Here is a 20,939-nt window from a genome sequence, read left to right as displayed (position 1 = left end):
GACTCAGATACCCGTGTTGTATTTGTCTCCAAATATTCGACACAATCAAGCAAAATCAAACAATCTATTCGCAAGCACTGGCAAATGCTACAACTTGAAACGGATTTCAATAAAATATTTGACAAACCACCCATTTTCGCACACCAACGTTCTAAAAACCTTGCGTCCATGCTGAAACAACCTTCTACCAAAGAACAAATTATCTACAAAGGCACCATACCATGCCACAACTGTGGCCATTGCAGCAGCATCATTCCAGGAAATTGTGTGTCACACCCCACTCAAGGGACGCCTATTGGCCTTAGAGTTAATGCTACCTGCGACTCAATGAACGTTATATACATGCTAAAATGCCCGTGTGGCCTCCCATATGTGGGCAAGACTGAACGCAAAATTAAGGTAAGACTGACGGAGCACCGCAGCAACATACGCACTAAAAACCTCAAGTCCTGCGTAGCAGCTCATTTCATTCAACATGGTCACAATCCCAGCCAAATTCGCTTCCTCATCCTGGAAGTAGTAGATAAACAACCACACATCGACAACAACAAAAACTTGTTGCGTCGTGAACTATACTGGATACACCGCCTTCTGGCCATGCACCCTAAGGGATTAAATGACAGACTGGAATACAGTTGTTACCTCTAGAATTCTTCCAGCACTATACCACGATTCTATTGTACCATGAACTGCTGATTTGATTGATCTCCCTTGACGCCCTCGTTCACTCATATTGGTTAATATATGTCTTTGATTTCATAATGTTAATATTGTTACTACATTTTACCTTGCTTGTATTTTTATTTTCTGAATTGCATTGTGGCTCAAAACCACATTCATCTACTCTTTGATTCTCTCTTTTTTTTCCCCATAGATTTTTACTCCTCTATGTGCGTTTTCACTTTCTTCTGTGTACTTCTACTTTCTTCTGCCACCTGACTTCTTCTATTTCTATTATAAATGACAGTTTTTTCATGTTTTACGTCTCTCACATCTAATTTTTATGTTCTTCCATGCACACTCTTTTTTTCCGGCGAACTCTCCCCAGATTATTCACCCTATTCCTGATCACATTTCGCTTCTGTAACACATCGTTACGTTTATTTCACTCTCGTATTCCACCTTCCTTGTAGTTTAGTCCTTTTTCACTCTCTATGTTTCTTGTGTACAAAGTGCACCCTTATGCGCATGCTCGCGTCTTCCGGGTTCACGGACATCTTTTCGGAGTTTCTTTTTGTTCACACCGGATAGAATGCATCTCAATTTCGGATAATCGGTAAGTTTGCACGTCTTTCCTTCACGCCCCCCTCGACCGTAGGCTATCTGCTATTCACTAAAGTACTGCCGTTTTGTTTAAACCATCACGTTTCACCTCGGGTTAGGATTCCGTGGTGTTCTCTATCTCTCTACCGCATATCCTTGACTTTTACAATCACCCCTCCACTTTTTAACCTCTATTATCGTCATTTACTTCACAGATAATTTGGGACACCTCACTGTTATATCGCGTTTTCACCCACCATTGGTTTATTTAATACCCTTTGCCTAACCTCACATGAGTATATGTTGTGTATTCAGGACTCCTGTGCTAGCCCCCTACAGATGTTTTCTTTTACTTTCTAGATTCCCCCTGAAGAAGTGCACCTTTGCACGAAATGCATCGGGATTATTTGACTGTACAGTTCTACATAAACTTTGATACTTAATACTATTAATCATATGACTGCAATATGATGATGGATATATTGAACTGTCAAAGCTAACTACCACTATGAAAAAGATTTGTTGAAATAAATCTCAAAATTTCATGCATATCATCAATTCAGAAACTTTATTGATCATTACTAGGCACTGTGGTGCCTATCAGAGTGCCCAGGATTAGTCCTTACCTCCTGTAAGGCTTGCATTGTTGAGCATGTAGGAAGTGAAACTGAAATGAACCTACCGGCTCATTTCATTTTTGGTTTCTGTTCAATGATGTCAGCACGACGTGCGTGCTGATCGTCATTGCACAGAAGCCAAGGAGACCGTCTCGGGAGCTGGGGAAGCCCTACCTCAGCTCTTGAGGCTGTTGGGGTGAAAAAGAAATCCCTCTGGTGCCCGCACCGGAGGGATTTCCTGTGCCATGTGTGTGGATGGCCAGGAGCCGTCTGTACATGAGCACTGGTGCGTCGGACAGCTCCTGGCTGGCCGGCACACTGAAGGGGTTAAAATAGTTAAAAAAAAATCAACAAATGTAATTTAAAGTTAAAAACAAAGAAAATAGTAAATATTTTTATTTAACTGTAAACTACTAAAATAATGTTTTTGCATTTAAAAATTAATGTAGCAATGTTGTTAAAATATAATAAAATTAGTTTTATTTTATTTTGTGCAGTTTTAGAATTATTCATGCATAGATTGGTTCTGCCAAGTAGTAAGGGGTTTAGCTGGAGGGTTAACTCAGGGAGGCAGGAGATGGTGGTGAGAAGGAGAGTTGGTAAAATGTCTCTCATTTCAGGGAAAATATCCCTCATTTCAGGGCAAATATCCCAACGACGAGTAGCCAAAGCTGCAAATTCACTTGTAACTAGTGTAGATTTCAGAAATGCAACTAGAGTATGAACTGACAGAGAGAGCAGAGCTGTTTCGTAAAGGTTCAGGTGCAACTTTACTTTATCAACAATAGGCCTTACGTCATCAGGCAGCGACGCACAACTGTCTTTGCGACCTGAAAATACTGTATGTCCTCACCTAGACGTTCAGAATGAAAGGACGGCTTAAAGGCGGTAGTAAAATATTTTACACACAGGTCATCGGTGTAGCATGGACAGAGCCTCTGAGAAGCTCAAACGCTTGCTAGTTCCTGGTGAGTTCGGTCAGAAGTGATCTCACGCGCGGTCGTTGTCGTGACAGGAGGTTCGGAGACCCCACGCGAGACGAAGCAGTGTAATATTCACTGGTAACCTTGGACACTCTCCAGTTACAAAACCTGCGAGCTCACAACAGCACTCACTGAGTGAACCGGTTCTGTTCCGGCGTCGACTCAGAACCCAAATTTTGTTACCCTTGATGGTAGTCTGAGGAATATTAAAAGGCGGGCCAGAGGAGGTTTAAAGACCAGCTGGAGTTGACTACCCGAATGTACTGGTGTGAACCGCAACAAAAATCTCCTGGGTCAACAAGAAAAAAGAAGTGATGCTCGAAAGGTGACCTAGCTGAGATGGAGCAAAGTTCACCCATCCCAGCATCACTGCTCTGTTCTTGTAGACCCAGGAGTTTTTGGTTGTGGTTCTCAGTCTGAGGGATATCCCTGTGAAGGAGGACCAGGACTGGTGGATGCGGTAGGCGGGATCTACTGAAGTTTAACTTGCATCTCCTTCTCTGCTTGTTCTGGTCCTTTGTTGTGGAAAGGCACTTATTAAATTTCAAACTTAATATCGGTGCAGTCTGTATATTGTTTGTGTCTGATTAGGTTTGTCGTGGGATTAACTTAGACATTGAAAAGAAAGTTAAATGCTCAAATCTGATCAGCCAAGAATGTGTTAGTAAAATAGTGGAGATGAGCAATGTCTACAGGAAACTACAGGACAGAAATGAAGTTCTGTAGTGTTAAGACTCGGGTGGCTGTCTGTCCGCTCGAGGCCAGATGTGCTAAAGTGTTTTGCAGGCGCAAATCCTCCAATTTGCAAAATGCATGTGTTAAAACCACAAACTCGCATTTTAGTATTTACTAGACCCCTGTAGGGATGTGGATCAGCCTTTCTGAATCCCAAAAAGGTTTTGCGACTCATTCCAATCTGCAATAAGGACAGGACCAGAAAAGGGCGACCCTTCCTATTGTGAGTTCCAGGGAGGTGTATCGGTGGCAAACACTGAAAAAGAACACTCCTCAAAGGAGGTGGGAACAGGACCACACACCGGAAACTGTCCCAGCTGTACGGCGTCTCCTCTGGAGGAGCAGGCTGTGCCCAGGAGACAACTGTCTGCTCTCCCGATATTTTCACATAGGCAAAACACTTTTTTTTGCAGCACCAGTTCGCTACGTTTGTCAGCCTACCTCCATAGTGCTGCAAACGTCTGTTGGCCGACACGGCCCGCCCACTCCGCTAAACCGCCGCACCGCGGTGTAATTGCTGCCGTGGTTAAGCTACCCAGGCTGCTTTTAAAATGTTTTCCATTTTGGAATGCAAACACAATGATGGTGGCCTGCTCTTCCTTGCAGGCCAGTATCCCTGTGTTTATGGCCAATTAGAAGAGATTGCAAATAGTGGCTCACTTAATTAATATTCATTAGGCAGGTCGTTCTACGACGCCTTGAGACTGGCGGTTTTGCGACGCAACCTATTAGTACATTGGTCACATCACAAAATGAGAAACTGGTGAGGAGTCTGCACACAATTTGACTGACAGATTAATCACTTCAGCAGGAACAATGCAGCAGCCCCTCTGCAATCTTCGAGCACTATAAGATAATCCATAATTAATAGTAAAATGGATTCATTGTTGATAGAGGAACACGGCTTGCCTGGAGGCAGCAAGACGTGTTTTTAATTCAGTGTAGTTTGCAAATGGCTGCTCAGAGCGCAAAGATGTATACTGATTTACAGCAGGAAGGGTCACAGGTATCCAGCGTGGACTTCTGGTCCGTAGGGCGACCACCCCCCTCTTAAAAACTGTGGAACTGACTCCTAGATAAACGAGGAAATGTTTACTTGGAAGACTTGTGCAACTCTTGTCGGCCAGGTATTTAGGAAGGGATAAGGTGCCCGAGGTGCTTGGACAGCAGCGGCTCCTCTGTGCTGAAAACTGTTCAGTACAAAAGGGATCAATCATTTGCTTAAAAGTAATTTATCTGGAACACGAGGTTGTTCTTCAGACAATGAAGTTTCAGACCATTGTGGCAAATATCTTAGTGCAAACCTTTCCACCTGGTGGGCATTGTGCATGTGTAAAATGTAAACATTTGAATACTCCTGTGAATCCCTGATTTTCAGGAATCTACCTATGATTCATTGTTAATCCTCGGAAAGCTGGAAATGTGATCCAAACACAGGAATAGTCCTCCTGGAGCAAATGTCCTACTTTCAGCAGTAACAAAACGTGGGTTGTGAGCAGGCGGATATCCCTTTGAACAGCTCTTTGATCATTGTTTTCTTCTTTGTTTGCAGGTGGAGTCCTTTCAGCCATTTACTACAACGCCACCTCTGGTCACGCGAGGGCGCTGAATGCCATGCCTACGGGGGCATCGTCCAGGCGCTTCGGAATCCCCATGGTGTTGCAGGGCCTGTGGATAATTCACCAGCAGTACGGTGTCCTGGAGTGGGCCAAGCTCCTCGACATGCCCATCCAGATGGCAGAAGAAGGCTTCCGGATCGATGGCGTCCTTGCAACAGCTCTAAGAGAGAATGAAGACCAGGTGAAGTCCTCCAGCCTCCGCGAGTGGTTCTGCTACACGAATGGCAGCTTGAAGGAAGAAGGCGCTGTTTCGGCTAACCCAAAGCTTGCTGAAATTCTAAAGTCATCAACAACCATGATAAAAGGAGGAGTGCTGCCTGAGGCTGTAGTGCAGCATCTGTCTGAAGACCTTTCCTCAACAGGCCTTTCTCCTTCTGAAAGATTGTTGTTCACAGACGCCATGAAGGCGTCCACCGTGGAGTTTGTAAATGCCTTGTCCTTAGAGTTGGATGGGTTTCACCTCTACTCAGCTCCACCCCCGGCATCTGGAAATATCATTGGTGATATTTTAAAGCAAGTGAACAGAAGGAAGCTCGCTGTGACGAGCGTTGATGGTGAGCAAAGCACAGTTGACACTTATCTGCACTTAGTAAACTCTTCAAAGTATGGTTATGCCCTTGGCCTTGGAGACATTCTGCGTGGTAGGACTTCCAACTCTTCAGGGCAGCCAGTAACCGCAAAGGACGTAGCGAGTTTGAGGTTTGCTGATGTAGGCGCCCATATCGCTACAGCGGATAGTCATGGCAACGTTCTTCTAATCTCCGTTTCACTCAACAGCTCCTTTGGTTCCAGGTTTATTTCTTCGTCGACTGGGATCCTGCTTAGTGACTTCCGCTCGATCTCGCACACCCTCTTCTGGGCGTGTCCGGTGGTGGTCAAACCTAATGACGAGGATGATGTCCTCGGAGTGGGAGCAACGGGAGGGAGCTCTGTCCCCATTGCTGTTGCTCAAAGTATCATAAAGCACATCTACTTTGAGAAACTCCTGGCAGAGGTGACAAGTGGACCTCTTCTGGACGTTGACATTGGGGTGGACAGGGTAGTCCATTCCTTCGTCTCCGGCTTCTCCAACTTGTCAGAGGTTTCCATGAGCCGGTTTGACAAGGTACCAGAGGTCACAGTGTTAAATAGGACAGATGTAACCACGCCCGTTCTGCTGGTCGAGTCCCATGCGGAGCACGTGCGTGCCTTCGGGTCCCCGACCGCTTGCTGCCACTTTGATGGGATCTAAAGAGCACGTAGGGCCCACACAGCACATCAAAGGGATTCTGAGCTCCTGAGCCAATGCATCCAAGTCCTGAAGCTGAACATCATATGTTCCAAGCAGAAGAAAATGTACAAATGTGGTCAACATACACAAGGAGTATGGCTTTTAAAAGGAGACGAGGGTTGGTGCTTCTTGATGCTGACTTGGAAGCCCAGCTCACAATCGATACAGTTTGTGGCTCCTCCGTCCAGTAAAAGGGTTAATGCCCTGAAAGGAAAGTTAATGCAGCTCCAGAACAGTTCAAAGCAACCATTGGACATATGGAATAACGTTTACTGTTCTCAAGATTACCTGTACTACAGTGTTGGGAAGTTTACTGTTGTGTCTTCTCTCTCTTCTCTCTTGCTCTCTCTCTACTCTCCCCCTCCCTCTATCTCTTTCTCCTCTCTCTCCAGCTCTTTCTCTCTCTTTCCTCTCTGTCTCTCTGTCCATCTTCTCTCTCTCTCTCTTCATCATCTCTCTCTCTCACTCCATCTTCTCTCCACAATCTGATTGGACGCTCTAAGAAAGGTGGATGTGCCACTCAGATCCTTCCCCAGTGAGCAGATCTTCCCCTCTGTCTGCCCTCCTGTGTGAGCCTTGGCAGCCCATGGACATGTGAGCAGGACATGGTTCACTTGAGCTGGACGTGTAGTAGGAGAACGCTGCCGCTTAGGCCGCCCTGCTGTTTGAAAAAGCGCTATCATTGTTTCTAAGCACTTTCTGTTGGTTAACAGTTGGAAAGGAGGAGGAGAAAAATGAATTTGGGGGGTCCTGAAATCAGAGCTTTTGCCCTGAGGGTCCAGATAAGAACAGGGGCCACTCGGATCCACCACCGGCCCATAGGACAATAACGACTCCCTGCATCACTGGTGGAGGCACAAGGACTTCCAATGAATTTGCTTGCCAGCAGCGGCTGCATAGGTATAGGGTACAGCACCGCTGTTTCAATAAAATGTGATCTGGAAAGGTGGACCCAATGGGAATTTATATCATTTTTTTTTTTTAGGTGTTTGGGAAGTACCAGAATATTTACAAGTAGCATTTTATTGCCACTGGAGCACTTCAACCACAGGGTGCGTAGCACAGATCAGGGCGATCCAGCAGAGACCAGTTTATAGAGCCGAGAATGTGATCGGAGCAGGGTTTTGTGATAGTATAATGGTGCACGTTAGCACTCTAGCAGTTGAGGGTGGAGACGTGGGAGGGACAGGAAAAGGAGGGGTCGTGAAAAGGATAGAGGCAGATTAGAGTAGGGGCCTTAGGGGAATGGACGCAGGAATAAACCACCTAAAAGAATATTCGAATCCGCGTCATTATTATTAGCTAGGACTTGACAACTGGCGACGAAGATGGGATGCATCGGGTTGCCTGAACGAGTTGCTCCCTGAGACCGGTGGATCTATTCCGGTGGCACCGTGTGTGTGTGTGGCGTCGCCGTCATTACGAACACGACCATCTGGGTGCCCGCCTCGGCAAAGCCTAAGCCGACGGCCTCTCCTGACCCTGTCCCGAGTTCCCCGGCCCGTAAGCTGTGAGGAGAAATAGTTACAAGTGTGGACGTGCGCTTTTGAGGTGGGTGTCCACCCCAGCCACGTGTGCTGCCCACGACGAACTGCTGACGCTGGGAACTCACCCCAGTAAGCCTGCTGCCTCGGAAGTCACTGCCCAATGCCGGGTGGCCACCCCTGTTTTCTGTGCTGTGCCCAATTCATTGCTGCAGTCATCTGCCCGGTGAGTGCCTGCCTGTATGTGCTGAGGCCCCGGGGTGAAGAGAAATTAGCCAAATCACGTGAGAAACAAGACTTCGACGGTGGCCATATTAAGGTCAGGCTTTTCTACCTATCCCCTGTCAGGATTGGTTGGCGGCCATTTTTTAGTCAGGCAGCAGAGATTTCTATCAACAAGCATGAGCAAATGCAAATAGGAAAATACTATTAAAGCGCCACAAACGTATGCTGAGACGGTTGGAAATTAACAGAAAAGGGAATAATAGGCGTTCAACGAGCATCCCGTCCCTACTAGTGGATACATGCAGTGAAAATTCTCACAAAGTCAGCAAAGTGACTGTAGGAAAAAGACAACTTTGCAACAAAACAAGTCTTGAAGATTTCTAGGTCACCATCACGGAGAGCCCAAGCACCAGTTGCCACCAGCAGACCAAGCATGATGGGTTTTTCTTTCCCACGCCCTCCTGAACCGCTCACACTTGTGGCTGGAGGAGGAATGGGCCTCCGATGGCAAGAATGGCTCGAAGACTTTGAAGACTTTATGCAAGGGTCACATGTAACAGAAGAGGATCAGAAATTAATCGCTTTGCGTAATCTCGTAGTAAAAGAGATTAGTCAACTCATAAAAGAACTGCCCGCTGGAGATGCCGGATCATACACTAAAGTGCGTGATGCACTGAACAGGAAGTTCCTACACAAAAAGAATGTCGACTACGAAAGGTACACTTTCAATCTAGCGTCACAGGAGAAGGAAGAATCAATGAGCACGTACATCACACAGCTTCGACGGCTGGCCAGATACTGTGAATTTGACGCATTCTCCACGGAAGATGCTCTCAGGTTACGCATCATAGAAGGCTGTCAATCAGAGTCCTTAAGACATAGACTGCTGAAGAAAAGCTATACCTTAGATGAGATTGAGGAGATGACTAGAGTCCATGACCAGGCGGAAGAACACGCCAAGAAGATGGAGGCGGGACGTACAGAGAAGCATGAACAAGCTTTCCGACTTCAATCACTCACCACCTGCAGGTCTTCTCGCGACAGACAAAGAACGTCGAGACCAAAACTCATCATAAACACATAGGTCGCCGACGTCATGACTCAAGTAGAAGGGACAAAAGACAGGAACGTCCACTCAAGTGTTACCGGTGCGGCTATGATTTTCCCCACACGGAGGACTGTCCCGCCCTTGGACAACAGTGCCGGAAATGCGGGAGAGACAATCATTTTGAAAATGTCTGCGGAGAATATCGAAGAGATAAACAGAAAGAACATAGCAGGCCTTCGCGTCAAACGACCACGCGCCATCACGCCAAAGCAGTCCGAGATCACCGAGGATCATCCACAGGATCCTCACAATCGAGTGGGACGTCACACAAATCATACTGGTCGAGAAGGTCGCCGTCGCGAGAATCAAGATCACCATCACCTGCGTCACAGGACAGTGATGAATACATCTGCATGGTGGCCGACCCTGATCAACTTAAGAAATACCTGCGACTTGATATCCGTGTAGGTGACCACGCTACTAAATTTGTGCTTGACAGTGGTGCATCCTTGAACTACATTCCAGTGACAGAATATCGGAGAATGAATCCAACTCCTCCACTAAGCCCCGGTCATGTGAGAGTGTACACGTGGATGTCAAAGAAACCACTCCCTTGTTTAGGAAAGTTCGCAACCACTCTCACCTGCAAGGATCACACGGTGCCTGCTCACATACATGTGATCGAGGGACCAGAAGCGGACAGCCTTTTCAGCCTCCCCACAGCTATACGATTCCGGCTGGTCGAGATCCTATATCGAGTCAGCGATGACCCAAACATCATCCACAAATTTCCCAAACTGTTCACTGGGCTCAGGAAAATGGCTCGCTGTCAAGTGCGCTTACACATCAATGAGCAGGTGACTCCGGTAGCTCAGCATCACAGAAGGGTCCCCTTTCACCTCTAAAGGGCCGTTGAAGTGGAACTACAAGAGCTCTTGCAAGCTGACATTATCGAGAGAACAGATGGACCCACTCCATGGGTTTCACCGGTAGTGATTGTGCCAAAAAAGGGTACCCCAGATAAAGTGCGCCTCTGTGTTGACATGAGGGTGCCATTGAGCGAGAATGACATCCTGGGCCGCATCTGAGTGATATGATCGCGTCCCTCAATGGAGCCCAAGTCTTCAAGTTGGACCTTAATAAAGGATACCATTAACTTGAGTTACATGAAAAATCACGGTATATCAACAAGTTTGCTACTCATCTTGGACTTTTCAGATCTAAGCGGCTCAGGTTTAGAGTCTTCTCTGCAGCGGAGATATTTCAAGAAGCCTTAAGAAAGACAATTCACCACATTCCCAATGCACTAAATTACAGTGACGATATCTTACTCTACGGTGCAACAGTGCAGGAGCACGACACTGCACTAGATAGAGTTTGTCATGCCCTTCTAGACGCGAACCTCACGTTGAACAAGGACAAATGTGAATTTCACAAGTCCACTTTGAAATTCTTTGGACATATATTCTCCGGAGCAGGGATGAAGGCAGACCCTGAGAAGATAACAGCGTTGAATGACACAAAGAGCCCTCAGGACATAGGGGATGTGAGATCCTTACTGGGAATGGTGAGTTATTGTGCTAGATATATAAGAGACTATGCCACCATCAGCTATCCATTGCGCAACCTCACCAAACAAGGGCAGCCGTTCAAATGGACACCACAATGCGAACAAGCCTTTCAGGAGATCAAAAAGGCAGTTGAATCTGAAAACAACATGGCATACTTTAACCCCAAGAGAAAAACTGAAATTACAGTTGATGCTAGCCCCATCGGCTTAGGAGCAATCTTACCCGAGTTCGATCATGACACTGAACAACGACACGTGGTTGCATATGCCAGCAGGAGTCTTACAGACACAGAAAGAGCTTATTCTCAGTCCGAGAAGTAGAGCCTGGCCGTCGTTTGGGCCTGCGAACACTTCCACATCTTTGTGTATGGCAAACATTTCACATTGGTCACGGACCACCAAGCCTTGGTCACCATCTTTGGCAATCCACGAGCAAAGATGCCTCCCAGGATAGAACGATGGGGCCTCCGTTTACAAGAATACACATACACCATCATACACAAACCCGGAAAGGCCGCCAATCCTGCTGACTACATGTCGAGCCATCCTAAAGTCACAAACACATCTGGGCCCTCCCTAGCTGAGGAATATATTCACTTCGTGGTTGACCAGGCTAGGCCACCCACTGTCCCACTGGAAGCTATCTGTGATGCCACTATTCAAGATGCTGTTCTGCAACAAGTGAAACATCGTCTCCGAACAAACACGTGGCGGCATTCAGACGAAGATGAATCAAGAGATCCGAGCGAGAGGCAAGAACTGAATGCGTTCAAACATGTAAGAGATGAACTATTGGTCGGGGCAGATGGACTTGTGCTCCGAGATCAGAGAATCGTCATCCCCATGCAACTTCGCCAAGGAGTGATCAATCTGGCCCATGGAGGTCATCGCGGAGTGGTGGCAACCAAAAGAGCTCTCAGAGAGAGAGTATGGTTCCCATTATTAGATCAGATGGTCGAACTAACTCTCAAGGACTGCCATCAATGTCAACTGGTGAGCCAGGGAGAACCTCCCGCTCCTCTTCAAATGTCCACACTACCCAATGGTGTCTGGCAAGATGTTGCCCTGGATTTCTTTGGTCCCTTCCAATCCGGGAAATACATCCTAGTTATCATGGACGAATACTCAAGGTTCCCCATTGCTCAGTACGTCTCGTCAACAAACGCTGCTATTACCATTGCTGTTCTCGATGAATTCTTTGCTGCTTGTAGCATACCAAAAACAATCAAAACAGACAACGACCGCCATTCAACGGTCAAGAGTTTGGGGAATTTGCCAAACACCTAAATTTCAAACATCGCAAGATCACCCCTCTTTGGCCACAGGCAAATGGGATGGTTGAACGATTTATGGCACTCTGAAAAAGACACTCCAACAAGCTACATGTGACAAGAAAGATCCCCAAGTTGCATTAAATGAAGTCTTGCGAGCATACCGAACAACTCCACATGCAACCACTGGCAAATGCCCTGCTACTTTAATGTTGGGGCGATCCGTAAGAACCAGAATACCCACTTTGGATGAGGCGCTACGGCCTGACACGCATGAACTTGAACATGACGAGATTGCCACCAGTGATCGCAAAAGTAAAGAGAAGATGAAATCATATGCAGATGCTCGGAGGAGAGCCAAAGCTTCGTCCATTCATGAAGGAGACTGGGTGCTAGTTAAACAAGAGCAACAGAGGAAAACGGACTGTCGCTATCGAGATGAGCCCTTAATGGTCACCCAGCAAAAAGGAACTATGATCACTGTGGAGTTTGACAACAAAAGGATCACTAGAAATGTGTCACACTTTCAAAGGTGCCCCTCTGCAATCAAGGATGCCCTTGCCAGTCCATCAAGAATCGTGGACAGTGAGCGTTCCACAGCCAGCAGTGTTTTGCCAAGGCCCGAGACTCACGTTGAGTCTGAAAGTGAGAACTCAGAGATCAATCTGAGACCGCGAAGAACCATCCGAAGACCTGCACGGCTGATTGAGGAACTGTAAACACGTTCACAGTGACATTGAGGTAACGAGCCATTGCCAACATGATTGACTTTGTTTTTTGTTCAAGAAGAGGGGAGATGTAATGGTGCACGTTAGCACTCTAGCAGTTGGGGGGTGGAGACGTGGGAGGGACAGGAAAAGGAGGGGTCGGGGAAAGGATAGAGGCAGATTAGAGTAGGGACCTCCGGGGAATGGACGCAGGAATAAACCACCTAAAAGAATATTCGAGTACGCGTCATTATCATTAGCTAGGACTTGACAGATAGGGACATCACACCGCACAGTTGTTTGATGCATATTTATATCACACCGCATCTGTCTGCAGCTTGAGTCACAGCAGACTCTGATTTGCCCAAACTCGCACCATTTTGACTCCAGCGTCCGCATTAGAACCCGTGCCCAGCTTCAGCAGCGGAGCCGATAAAGGCCGGCACCATAGACCGTCTGCACAGAGAAGCATCTGCCGTCCCGTGAGGCTCAGAGCCAGGCCTGAGTCACAGGAGGGCCACAGGCTCTGCAAATGAATACAGTTTACGTCCACTCTACATACATTACCTTAGACGGGGAACTTGTGCACCTTATCTGGCCTCAACCCTCGTGAGCCAACGTAGGGCACAGTGATGGGTCGAATCATAACACCAGGAGAGTTTGCCAGCGGTGGCCTCTTAATCCATGGCGTGTCTGATTCAAATACCTTCTAATCTCAGGTCAGCTCCTCTACTTGCAGAGGAAGTCAAAACTTTACAAAAGTGTCCCATGTACTACATAAAGTATAAGTGCACTTATCTGCGTAAAATAATGTTTTCTCTTTATTTTATTTCATTCTTTATTTTCGGCTTGCGCTCTCATCTGGGTCCTGGTGGACATGCATTTTAATTAAGTTATTTTTTAGAGCGCCGACTACTGAGAAATATTGTTTTGTTTACGATTTCTGTTCTCCCTGAAATCCCAAGGTCCAAAAACTACAGAGAGCTCATTGGTGCGAATACTTACTTTTTAGCAGTTTAAGTGGGAGGCAGTGGTTTTCGGTGGGATGGGGGTAATTGAATAAACAGCCCGTGCACACTCTTGCACACCGGTGTGGGTTAACAAAATCAGGTACATTCACTACAAGAAAAGCAATGATACCTGTTTTATCTGGTCAGCATTATATATTTTAATACATAAAAGACTTTTTTCCCAGTAGGCTTGCGATTATAGAAGTGTTATGTTAGACCATAGTTATGCAAACACCCAGAGTTAAGTGAGCACACTTGTCACACTTGTCACTCAGGGCAGCCACAGGGTTCCCCTGATTGTTCTAAACCCGCTTCAAGGCAGTCGGCAAGGGTTTGCTTTTTGTTGCTTGTAGTTTTGGCCAGCTATGAATGAATGAATGAATGAATGAAATAAGTGTCCGCACCGGGCGGGCTGTCTGAAACGTGTACTGTGCTCAGATGGCCATGCTCCGGGAGGTCCTGATATCAGCAGCACACAACAATCAGTGGGCACCTGGCTTGGCCAACCAGCAGCCATTGACCACAAAGTGGACAGTGGGGTCCCCTTTTTGCAGATTGGATTGTGTGCTGCTCATGTTTTGTCTCCTGTCACAACCTATTTTTTCTGCTGTTATTTATTGCTTCGAAAAAACAAGTGATGTTTTGTAAAATGTGCAAATATTGGTCCCTAGCTGTGGGGGATTTGAGTTCTACCCAAGTAATAAAGTCCCAAAATCCTGTCATGTCAACTTTCTGGCAGCTGTGGCACAGAGAAGCCAGGCTTGATTAAGGAAGATATGTAAATTATTTTGCAACACTAAAACAGTCAAAAGTTCAAAGCACAGCCAATTTAAAAAAAAAGAAGACACATTGACTAAGAAAAATGACATCAAACAATTGAAATCCACAGATATGAGTTTTGAAAGTTTTAAAGCAAAAAGTGGCCAAAAAAGAGAATCACCAGTTTGAAATTACTCTACATGGTTCAGCAGGAACTAGGAGCAGCAAATTCAGGCCAACCGGGATAGAGAGGGTGGTCCCAAACTCCGAGCAGGCCGAGACATTCAACATTTCTTACCTTCTTACCTGCTCTTTTTTAGGTCTCGCTCGAGACCTATTGTGATTAAATCGGCTCTCAAGGGACGTTGGCAGGGGCACGCGCGGCGATTTAACAGCGTGGACGCGCATGCCCCGCCCCTCCCCAGCCGTTCACATCTCCAGAAGCCGATTGCCAGGGTCAGCCATGCCTCTCCAGTCACACGCGCACACACACTGCATACACGCACGCGCACACACACACACTGCATACACGCACGCGCACACACACACACTGCATACACACACGCTGAAACACAGGTGCCAAGCCCCCCAAGCCCCACTTACCGCCTCAGCCGCCTCTCCTGACTTCTGCTGCCATCCACTTTGTGAGAGTGGGCGCGGGCTTCTCCAAAAGACGGAAGTCCCGCCCCACGACTGCCGTGAGCGTGCACATCCCGAGACCGGAAGTTCGGGAGAGTGCACGCTCACGGCTTGTTCTAGTTTTTGTTTCTTTTTTTTTTTTTACAATGAACAGTCCTCCCAGGCACACTTCATTCGACTCAGTTGTCTACAATCCACCATTTTTGTTTAACTGAATCTTTCCTATTTAATCTCGTTTCCAGGCTTACAGGGGTGTATGGAACTTCAGCGGCCTCACAGTGCTCGTGTGTAAGCTGTGCCCGTGAGCCGTGCAAGGTTCCTTCACTTGCGCATAAGAACACCCCCACTGTTTCCCTGCACCAGGAGCACAGCGAGACTCACCTCACGCCACTCCAAGCAAGACAAGGCTCTTACTCTCTCACACTGCTTCACTGCACCAGATCCTTGCAAAAGCACAGGTGATCAGAAGCTAGACAGAGATCTTACACCACAGCTCACTGCCTGACTGTACCGGTGCGCTGCTAAAGAGCTGTGTTTTGTAATCCTAACCCAGGCAGGGCTCTCACACCCCCGCACTGCTTCGCTGCACTAGGAGCGCTGCTAAAACTACCCCCAGGCATCCTTTAGTATGCAGAACTCAACTCACTCAGTGTCTCATTGATTAAGGGCGCAGAAGAACACTCCCACTGCTTCACTGCACCAGGAGCACTACTAAAACTGCACCCAGGTATCCCTCAGTAACAGAGAGCTCACACGTCCCCCCCACTGAGTCAGGGCGCAGAAGAACTCTCCCGCTGCTTCACCGCACCAGGGGCACTGCTAAAGCTCAGAACCATATAGCCTCGAGCCAGGCAGAGTTAACACCGCGTCGATGCCCTAACTTAAGATACTCGTAAAGCTCCGTACTCCGTCACCTCGAGTCAAGACAGTGCCAGACAGCCCCGGCCCGTACAGTGCCAGGCAGCCCCGGTCTGTACAGTGCCACGCAGCCCCGGTCCGTACATTGCCAGGCAGCCCGGCCCGTACAGTGGCAGGCAGCTGCGGTCCGTACAGTGGCAGTCACCCCCGGTCCGTACAGTGCCAGGCAGCCCCGGTCTGTACAGTGCCAGGCAGCCCCTGTCTGTGCAGTGCCAGAAAGTCCCTGTCTGTGCAGTGCCAGTCAGCCCCGGTCTGTACAGTGCCATGCAGCCCCTGTCTGTACAGTGCCAGGCAGCTGCGGTCCGTACAGTGCCAGGCAGCTTCGGTCCGTACAGTGCCAGGCAGCAGCCCTTGTCTGTGCAGTGCCAGGCAGCCCCGGTCTGTACAGTGCCAGGCAGCTGCGGTCCGTACACGTAGAGTGCCAGGCAGCTTCGGTCCGTACAGTGCCAGGCAGCCCTTGTCTGTGCAGTGCCAGGCAGCCCCGGTCTGTACAGTGCCAGGCAGCCCCTGTCTGTACAGTGCCAGGCAGCTGCGGTCCATACAGTGCCAGGAAGCCCCGGTCTGTACAATGCCAGGCAGCTGCTATCCGTACACGTAGAGTGCCAGGCAGCTTCGGTCCGTACAGTGCCAGGCAGCCCTTGTCTGTGCAGTGCCAGGCAGCCCCGGTCTGTACAGTGCCAGGCAGCCCCTGTCTGTACAGTGCCAGGCAGCTGCGGTCCATACAGTGCCAGGAAGCCCCGGTCTGTACAATGCCAGGCAGCTGCAGTCCGTACACGTACAGTGCCAGGCAGCTGCGGTCCGTACAGTGCCAGGCTGCCCCGGCCTGTACAGTGCCCTCTGTCGGTGCATTCACAAAGCTCAGCGGACAAACCACCTGGTGCCAGAAAAGCTCCCACAGACTCACTTCTCCAGCGCCACTGCGCGCTACACATAGACCAGGCACCGCTTTACAGCCCCCACTGCTTACACCCCGACCATGCAAGAAGCGTGAACCAGGAAAAGCCCCAGCGGCTTCACGCTGCTGCGCGCCCCGGGGGCACCGCTAAAGACTATTAATCAATACACACATTAAAGTTTTTACTCACCAGGAGGAGCCGAGAGGCAGAGGGTCTGCGCGGTGCCCCTGGGACCTCACTGCCGGTGCGTGCACCTCACGAGAGGGTCATTCAAAGAGGAGAGGAGAACCGCGTGTGTCAGCAGGGCGAAGGAAAGGAGGGGGCGGCCCGCCATTGACCGGGAGAGCGAGCGCAGTGAGAGGTGCATGGGAGAGCGGCTTGGAAGACGAGAGCTGCGCGGAGAGGCGAGAGGCAGAGGGAGGGAGGACAGCCTGTGCCGCGTGTGTGACAGGGATAGGGAGGGAAGGGAGGGAGAAGCGGAGACAAGAAATCAACAGAATGAAAGTGTGCGCGGGTAAGTGACCGAGGAGAGAGAGGGCTATCAGGGTGGCGGAAGCTGCGGAGGAAGCAAATATAGTAGATATAAGGTGAAATGGAGGTCTCTCAAAAGATATGTAGTACTTGGACTGCAGTTGAAGCCAGGTGCGCAACTACACCCGAACTTCGAGGCGGGGGGGGGGGAGGGGGGCTTTTGGGGTGCTACGGGCAGGACACGCTTTTCCAGAAATCGGCTCAGAGTTATCCTCATAGACAATATTAGAGAAAGAAGTGACAAACTGCAGTTTAAACATATAAGACAAACCTGATATAGCAAACATGTTTTGAAGATAAGACACTGTCCCCAGAGTGGCCTTTAAAAAGCATATTAACACCACCCCTTTTCCCAATTCACTGATTCATCTTGTGGCAGGGCTATCTGCTTGTGAAATATTTATCCTGTTAATTCCAGAAAATGCTCATGACCCATTGTTGACTGAAGTTACAATTTCAGTTTACGCAATGGGATGTTGCAAAATATTCATGGGTGTTTCTGCTCTTATATGCAGGTCTCAGAATATTAGGCTTTGTGGCAGTGCTTCATTTGAGTTGGTGGTTGTAAGTGGAACTCACTTGCATTCACTTTTGGTGTCCTTCTACTTATTTTTCATTTATTTCAGACCAAAAGCTTAAAAAACCCAAAAGGGGGAAGAGCAAGATGGAAAAACTGTGATAAAGGGGGAAAGCAAATACGGAAAAAACCCTGCAAGAGTGAGATAAAGAGCCTTAAGAAGCACACCTGAGAGAGTGGCTAGTCTCCTCCCACATACTGGTTACCTTGAATACAGTATCGAGAAATATTGCTTGCCATACTCCGGGGAGTTCAGTCATCTAAAAATACGTAACTATGTGTCACTTTGCCATGGGAGGGAATCGTCTGCGATGCTGTAATAGTATTCACTAATAATATTGCTGAAACATCAGGACGTGCTCACTGTGTGCATTAATTTCAGAGTCAACTATGGTTTTATCGATAGGCTAATCGAATTGGCGAACAGAGCTTCTCAGTAAGGATTTTCCCTTATTCAGCATGGCCATGGCATTCACCATAATGATGCAAAGGCTTCTGTGCATATTTGTTTCCTTCCCAATTTACATTTGTGCTGTGCAGAATAAGCAGTTTGTTCTGCCCCCCCCATCCCAGCGCACCAACGGACAGGCCCGTTGCTGGAGCTCCAACAGCCTCATGCCTATCCTTCCTCCCACACCAACCCACCCTCTCAGTTCGCTCTCCCCTACTGCAGCAACCCACACACCACCCGTTCCTTTCCGCCATAAGATCCAGATTCAGAGAGTAATTAGTATGGCCTTGACCACGTGGCATATTTTTTACTTTAAATCAGGAACAAATACAGATAGGAGAAGAGAGTGACAAGCTTAGCCACTTTGAAATGCAAGCAATGCTGTCCATTTTAACAATAGACAATGCTGTTACTTCTATGCTAAATCTCTGCTCCAGTCCTTTCTGCAGACACAGTGCACACTTTACTCTTACACTGTCCCCTCTGCAGACTGCCAATTCTGCTTATCAGTGGCAGCTAAAGATCTTTGGAAGAGGTTGGGTGTGATACTTTCCCTGAATTCCAGCGAGCAAAACTAGTAAACAGTCTTCTTGTAGGTGGTTTTGGGGAGAGTTGGCTCTTTCCCCGAGAATTTTTGTAAAAGGTTTGGGTCAAATTTGCTTTAACGCCATGGACCCTGAAAAGCCATTCATCAAATATGCCAGTACTTTCATGGTGTGCCAGGAACGCCTGGCCTTTCCTTGAAGTAGGTCCCATTTTTTTCAAATGTCATAAAACAAAAATTATTTCCACTATGCCAAAGACAGCATTTTTTCATGTGTGAGCTCCGTATGACAAGGATTACATACAATAAGCCAGCGCCCGAATTTTGTCATAGACACTACCCTTAGTCATGGGTTCTGCCAAACATTTCCTCTGGCAAACAAAGGTCAGCATTTTGCCATCAGCACCCTCTTTAAAAAGAGTAAGATCTCTTAGGACAAGAATGATCTCAAATTGTCAGTTTCAGCATTTTTTTTGATGCACCTGATATGCTAAGAATTACTTGCAGCGTGTCAGGGCCTGAAATTTTGCCACGAGTAACACCACCCATCCATATGATATTAGTGCTGTTGTCCATAAAGCAAGAATGAGCTCCAGTATGCCGTACTAGCATCCCTTTGCAAGCATAACACCCATGCACTCACACATAAAAACATACTGACACAGACTCTGTTTCTCCCAGACAGTTTTTAACTAAGCCTGGGCAGAGTTCGCGAAGCAGCGCTACGCAGAACTCCACAAAGTTACAAAAAACCTCTGCTGCGCTAGGCGGAGTTCTGCGAGTGGGCGGAGTTGCTTGTCCCACCCATTCGCGTGGTGTGTCTGCTGTACGCACATGGGCACAGCCATCTTATTTCTTACTCTGTTTATGGAGCTGGGGCCTCCTTTTCCATCCTTATTCAATCTTTGCAATCCTTGCTTTCTAAAACTTTTTTTCAATCTTTTTTATTTATTATCTTACCCTTGTCTTTCTAAGTGTGTATTTGTGTTTTTTTCTACTTTACTCTGTGTTTTTGGTGAGTTTTGTACTTTTTTATTTTTTAGCTTTCCTATTTCCTTATTACCTAGTCCTTTCTTCTTTTTACCTGTTTCTTTTTTCTCTCCCCCCCTGCCCCATGGCAGATAAGGGCGTACCAAGGAGCGGCCACCTCCCTTGCGAAAGGCGGCGCCAGGCAGCGGGGTGTAGCCCGTGCCCTGTGTTCTGAGGTAGAGGTGGCAGCGCTGTTTTTTTATATACAGCTCCACCTCCCCTCCACCCTGGCTGCAGGTGGCAGGCCTGGGTCCAGGTACGGGATGAGGGAGCGCCAACAGCACTGGGCGAGGGTGCGCCGGGCAGTTTACAGATGCTCTGGGGTCCGGCGTACCCATCAACAGTTGGCGCATCGCTGGTCCGACTTCCTGGACTGAGAGCAGGACCTGTTGGACTCGAAGGAGTTGAGATTCCGGGGCTAGGCGAATAATTATTAAAATTATTAATTTTTATTATTACTTGTGTGTTCTATTCTATAGCTAATAATTTCCCCCAAATAATAGCAGGCATGCTGCTCACATGCAGGGGAGTTATGTTTTCAAATGCTATGTAATTGTCTGTTATTCTAGACAGGTTCTTAGCTTATTTGGCGCCACCCACCTAACCTAGTTATCGAATCGTACATGTTGCCGCTCGCTTGGGCTGATGTGATTAGTGATGATTATGTAAGACCTTTTGTAATTAGTTATTTGTAATTTCGTAACAGCATGGTGCATGCCACACAGACGGTGCAGGGATGTTTGTGAACAACATTCATTTTTCAATGGAAGCTTGTGCTGTGGGCCTTTTTCAC

At 47.7% G+C, this 20,939-nt stretch overlaps 1 protein-coding gene across 1 annotated transcript in view; it reads left to right on the top strand.

Annotated features, from left to right (window-relative positions):
* Positions 1-7,435, top strand: part of GGT6 (gamma-glutamyltransferase 6) — a 126,957-nt gene extending 119,522 nt beyond the window's left edge. The window contains exon 4 of the mRNA XM_086960044.1: positions 5,151-7,435. Within this exon, the coding sequence (XP_086816170.1) occupies positions 5,151-6,448 (1,298 nt within the window). The 3' untranslated portion in view covers positions 6,449-7,435. The remainder of the gene's footprint in view (positions 1-5,150) is intronic.
* Positions 7,436-20,939: the final 13,504 nt, after the last annotated feature.

Source organism: Lissotriton vulgaris, chromosome 3_1, assembly GCF_964263255.1.
Source record: "Lissotriton vulgaris chromosome 3_1, aLisVul1.2, whole genome shotgun sequence".
Classification (NCBI taxonomy): Eukaryota; Metazoa; Chordata; class Amphibia; order Caudata; family Salamandridae; genus Lissotriton; species Lissotriton vulgaris.
Note: the sequence above shows the minus strand (reverse complement) of the source record. Positions and strands in the feature narration are given on the sequence as shown.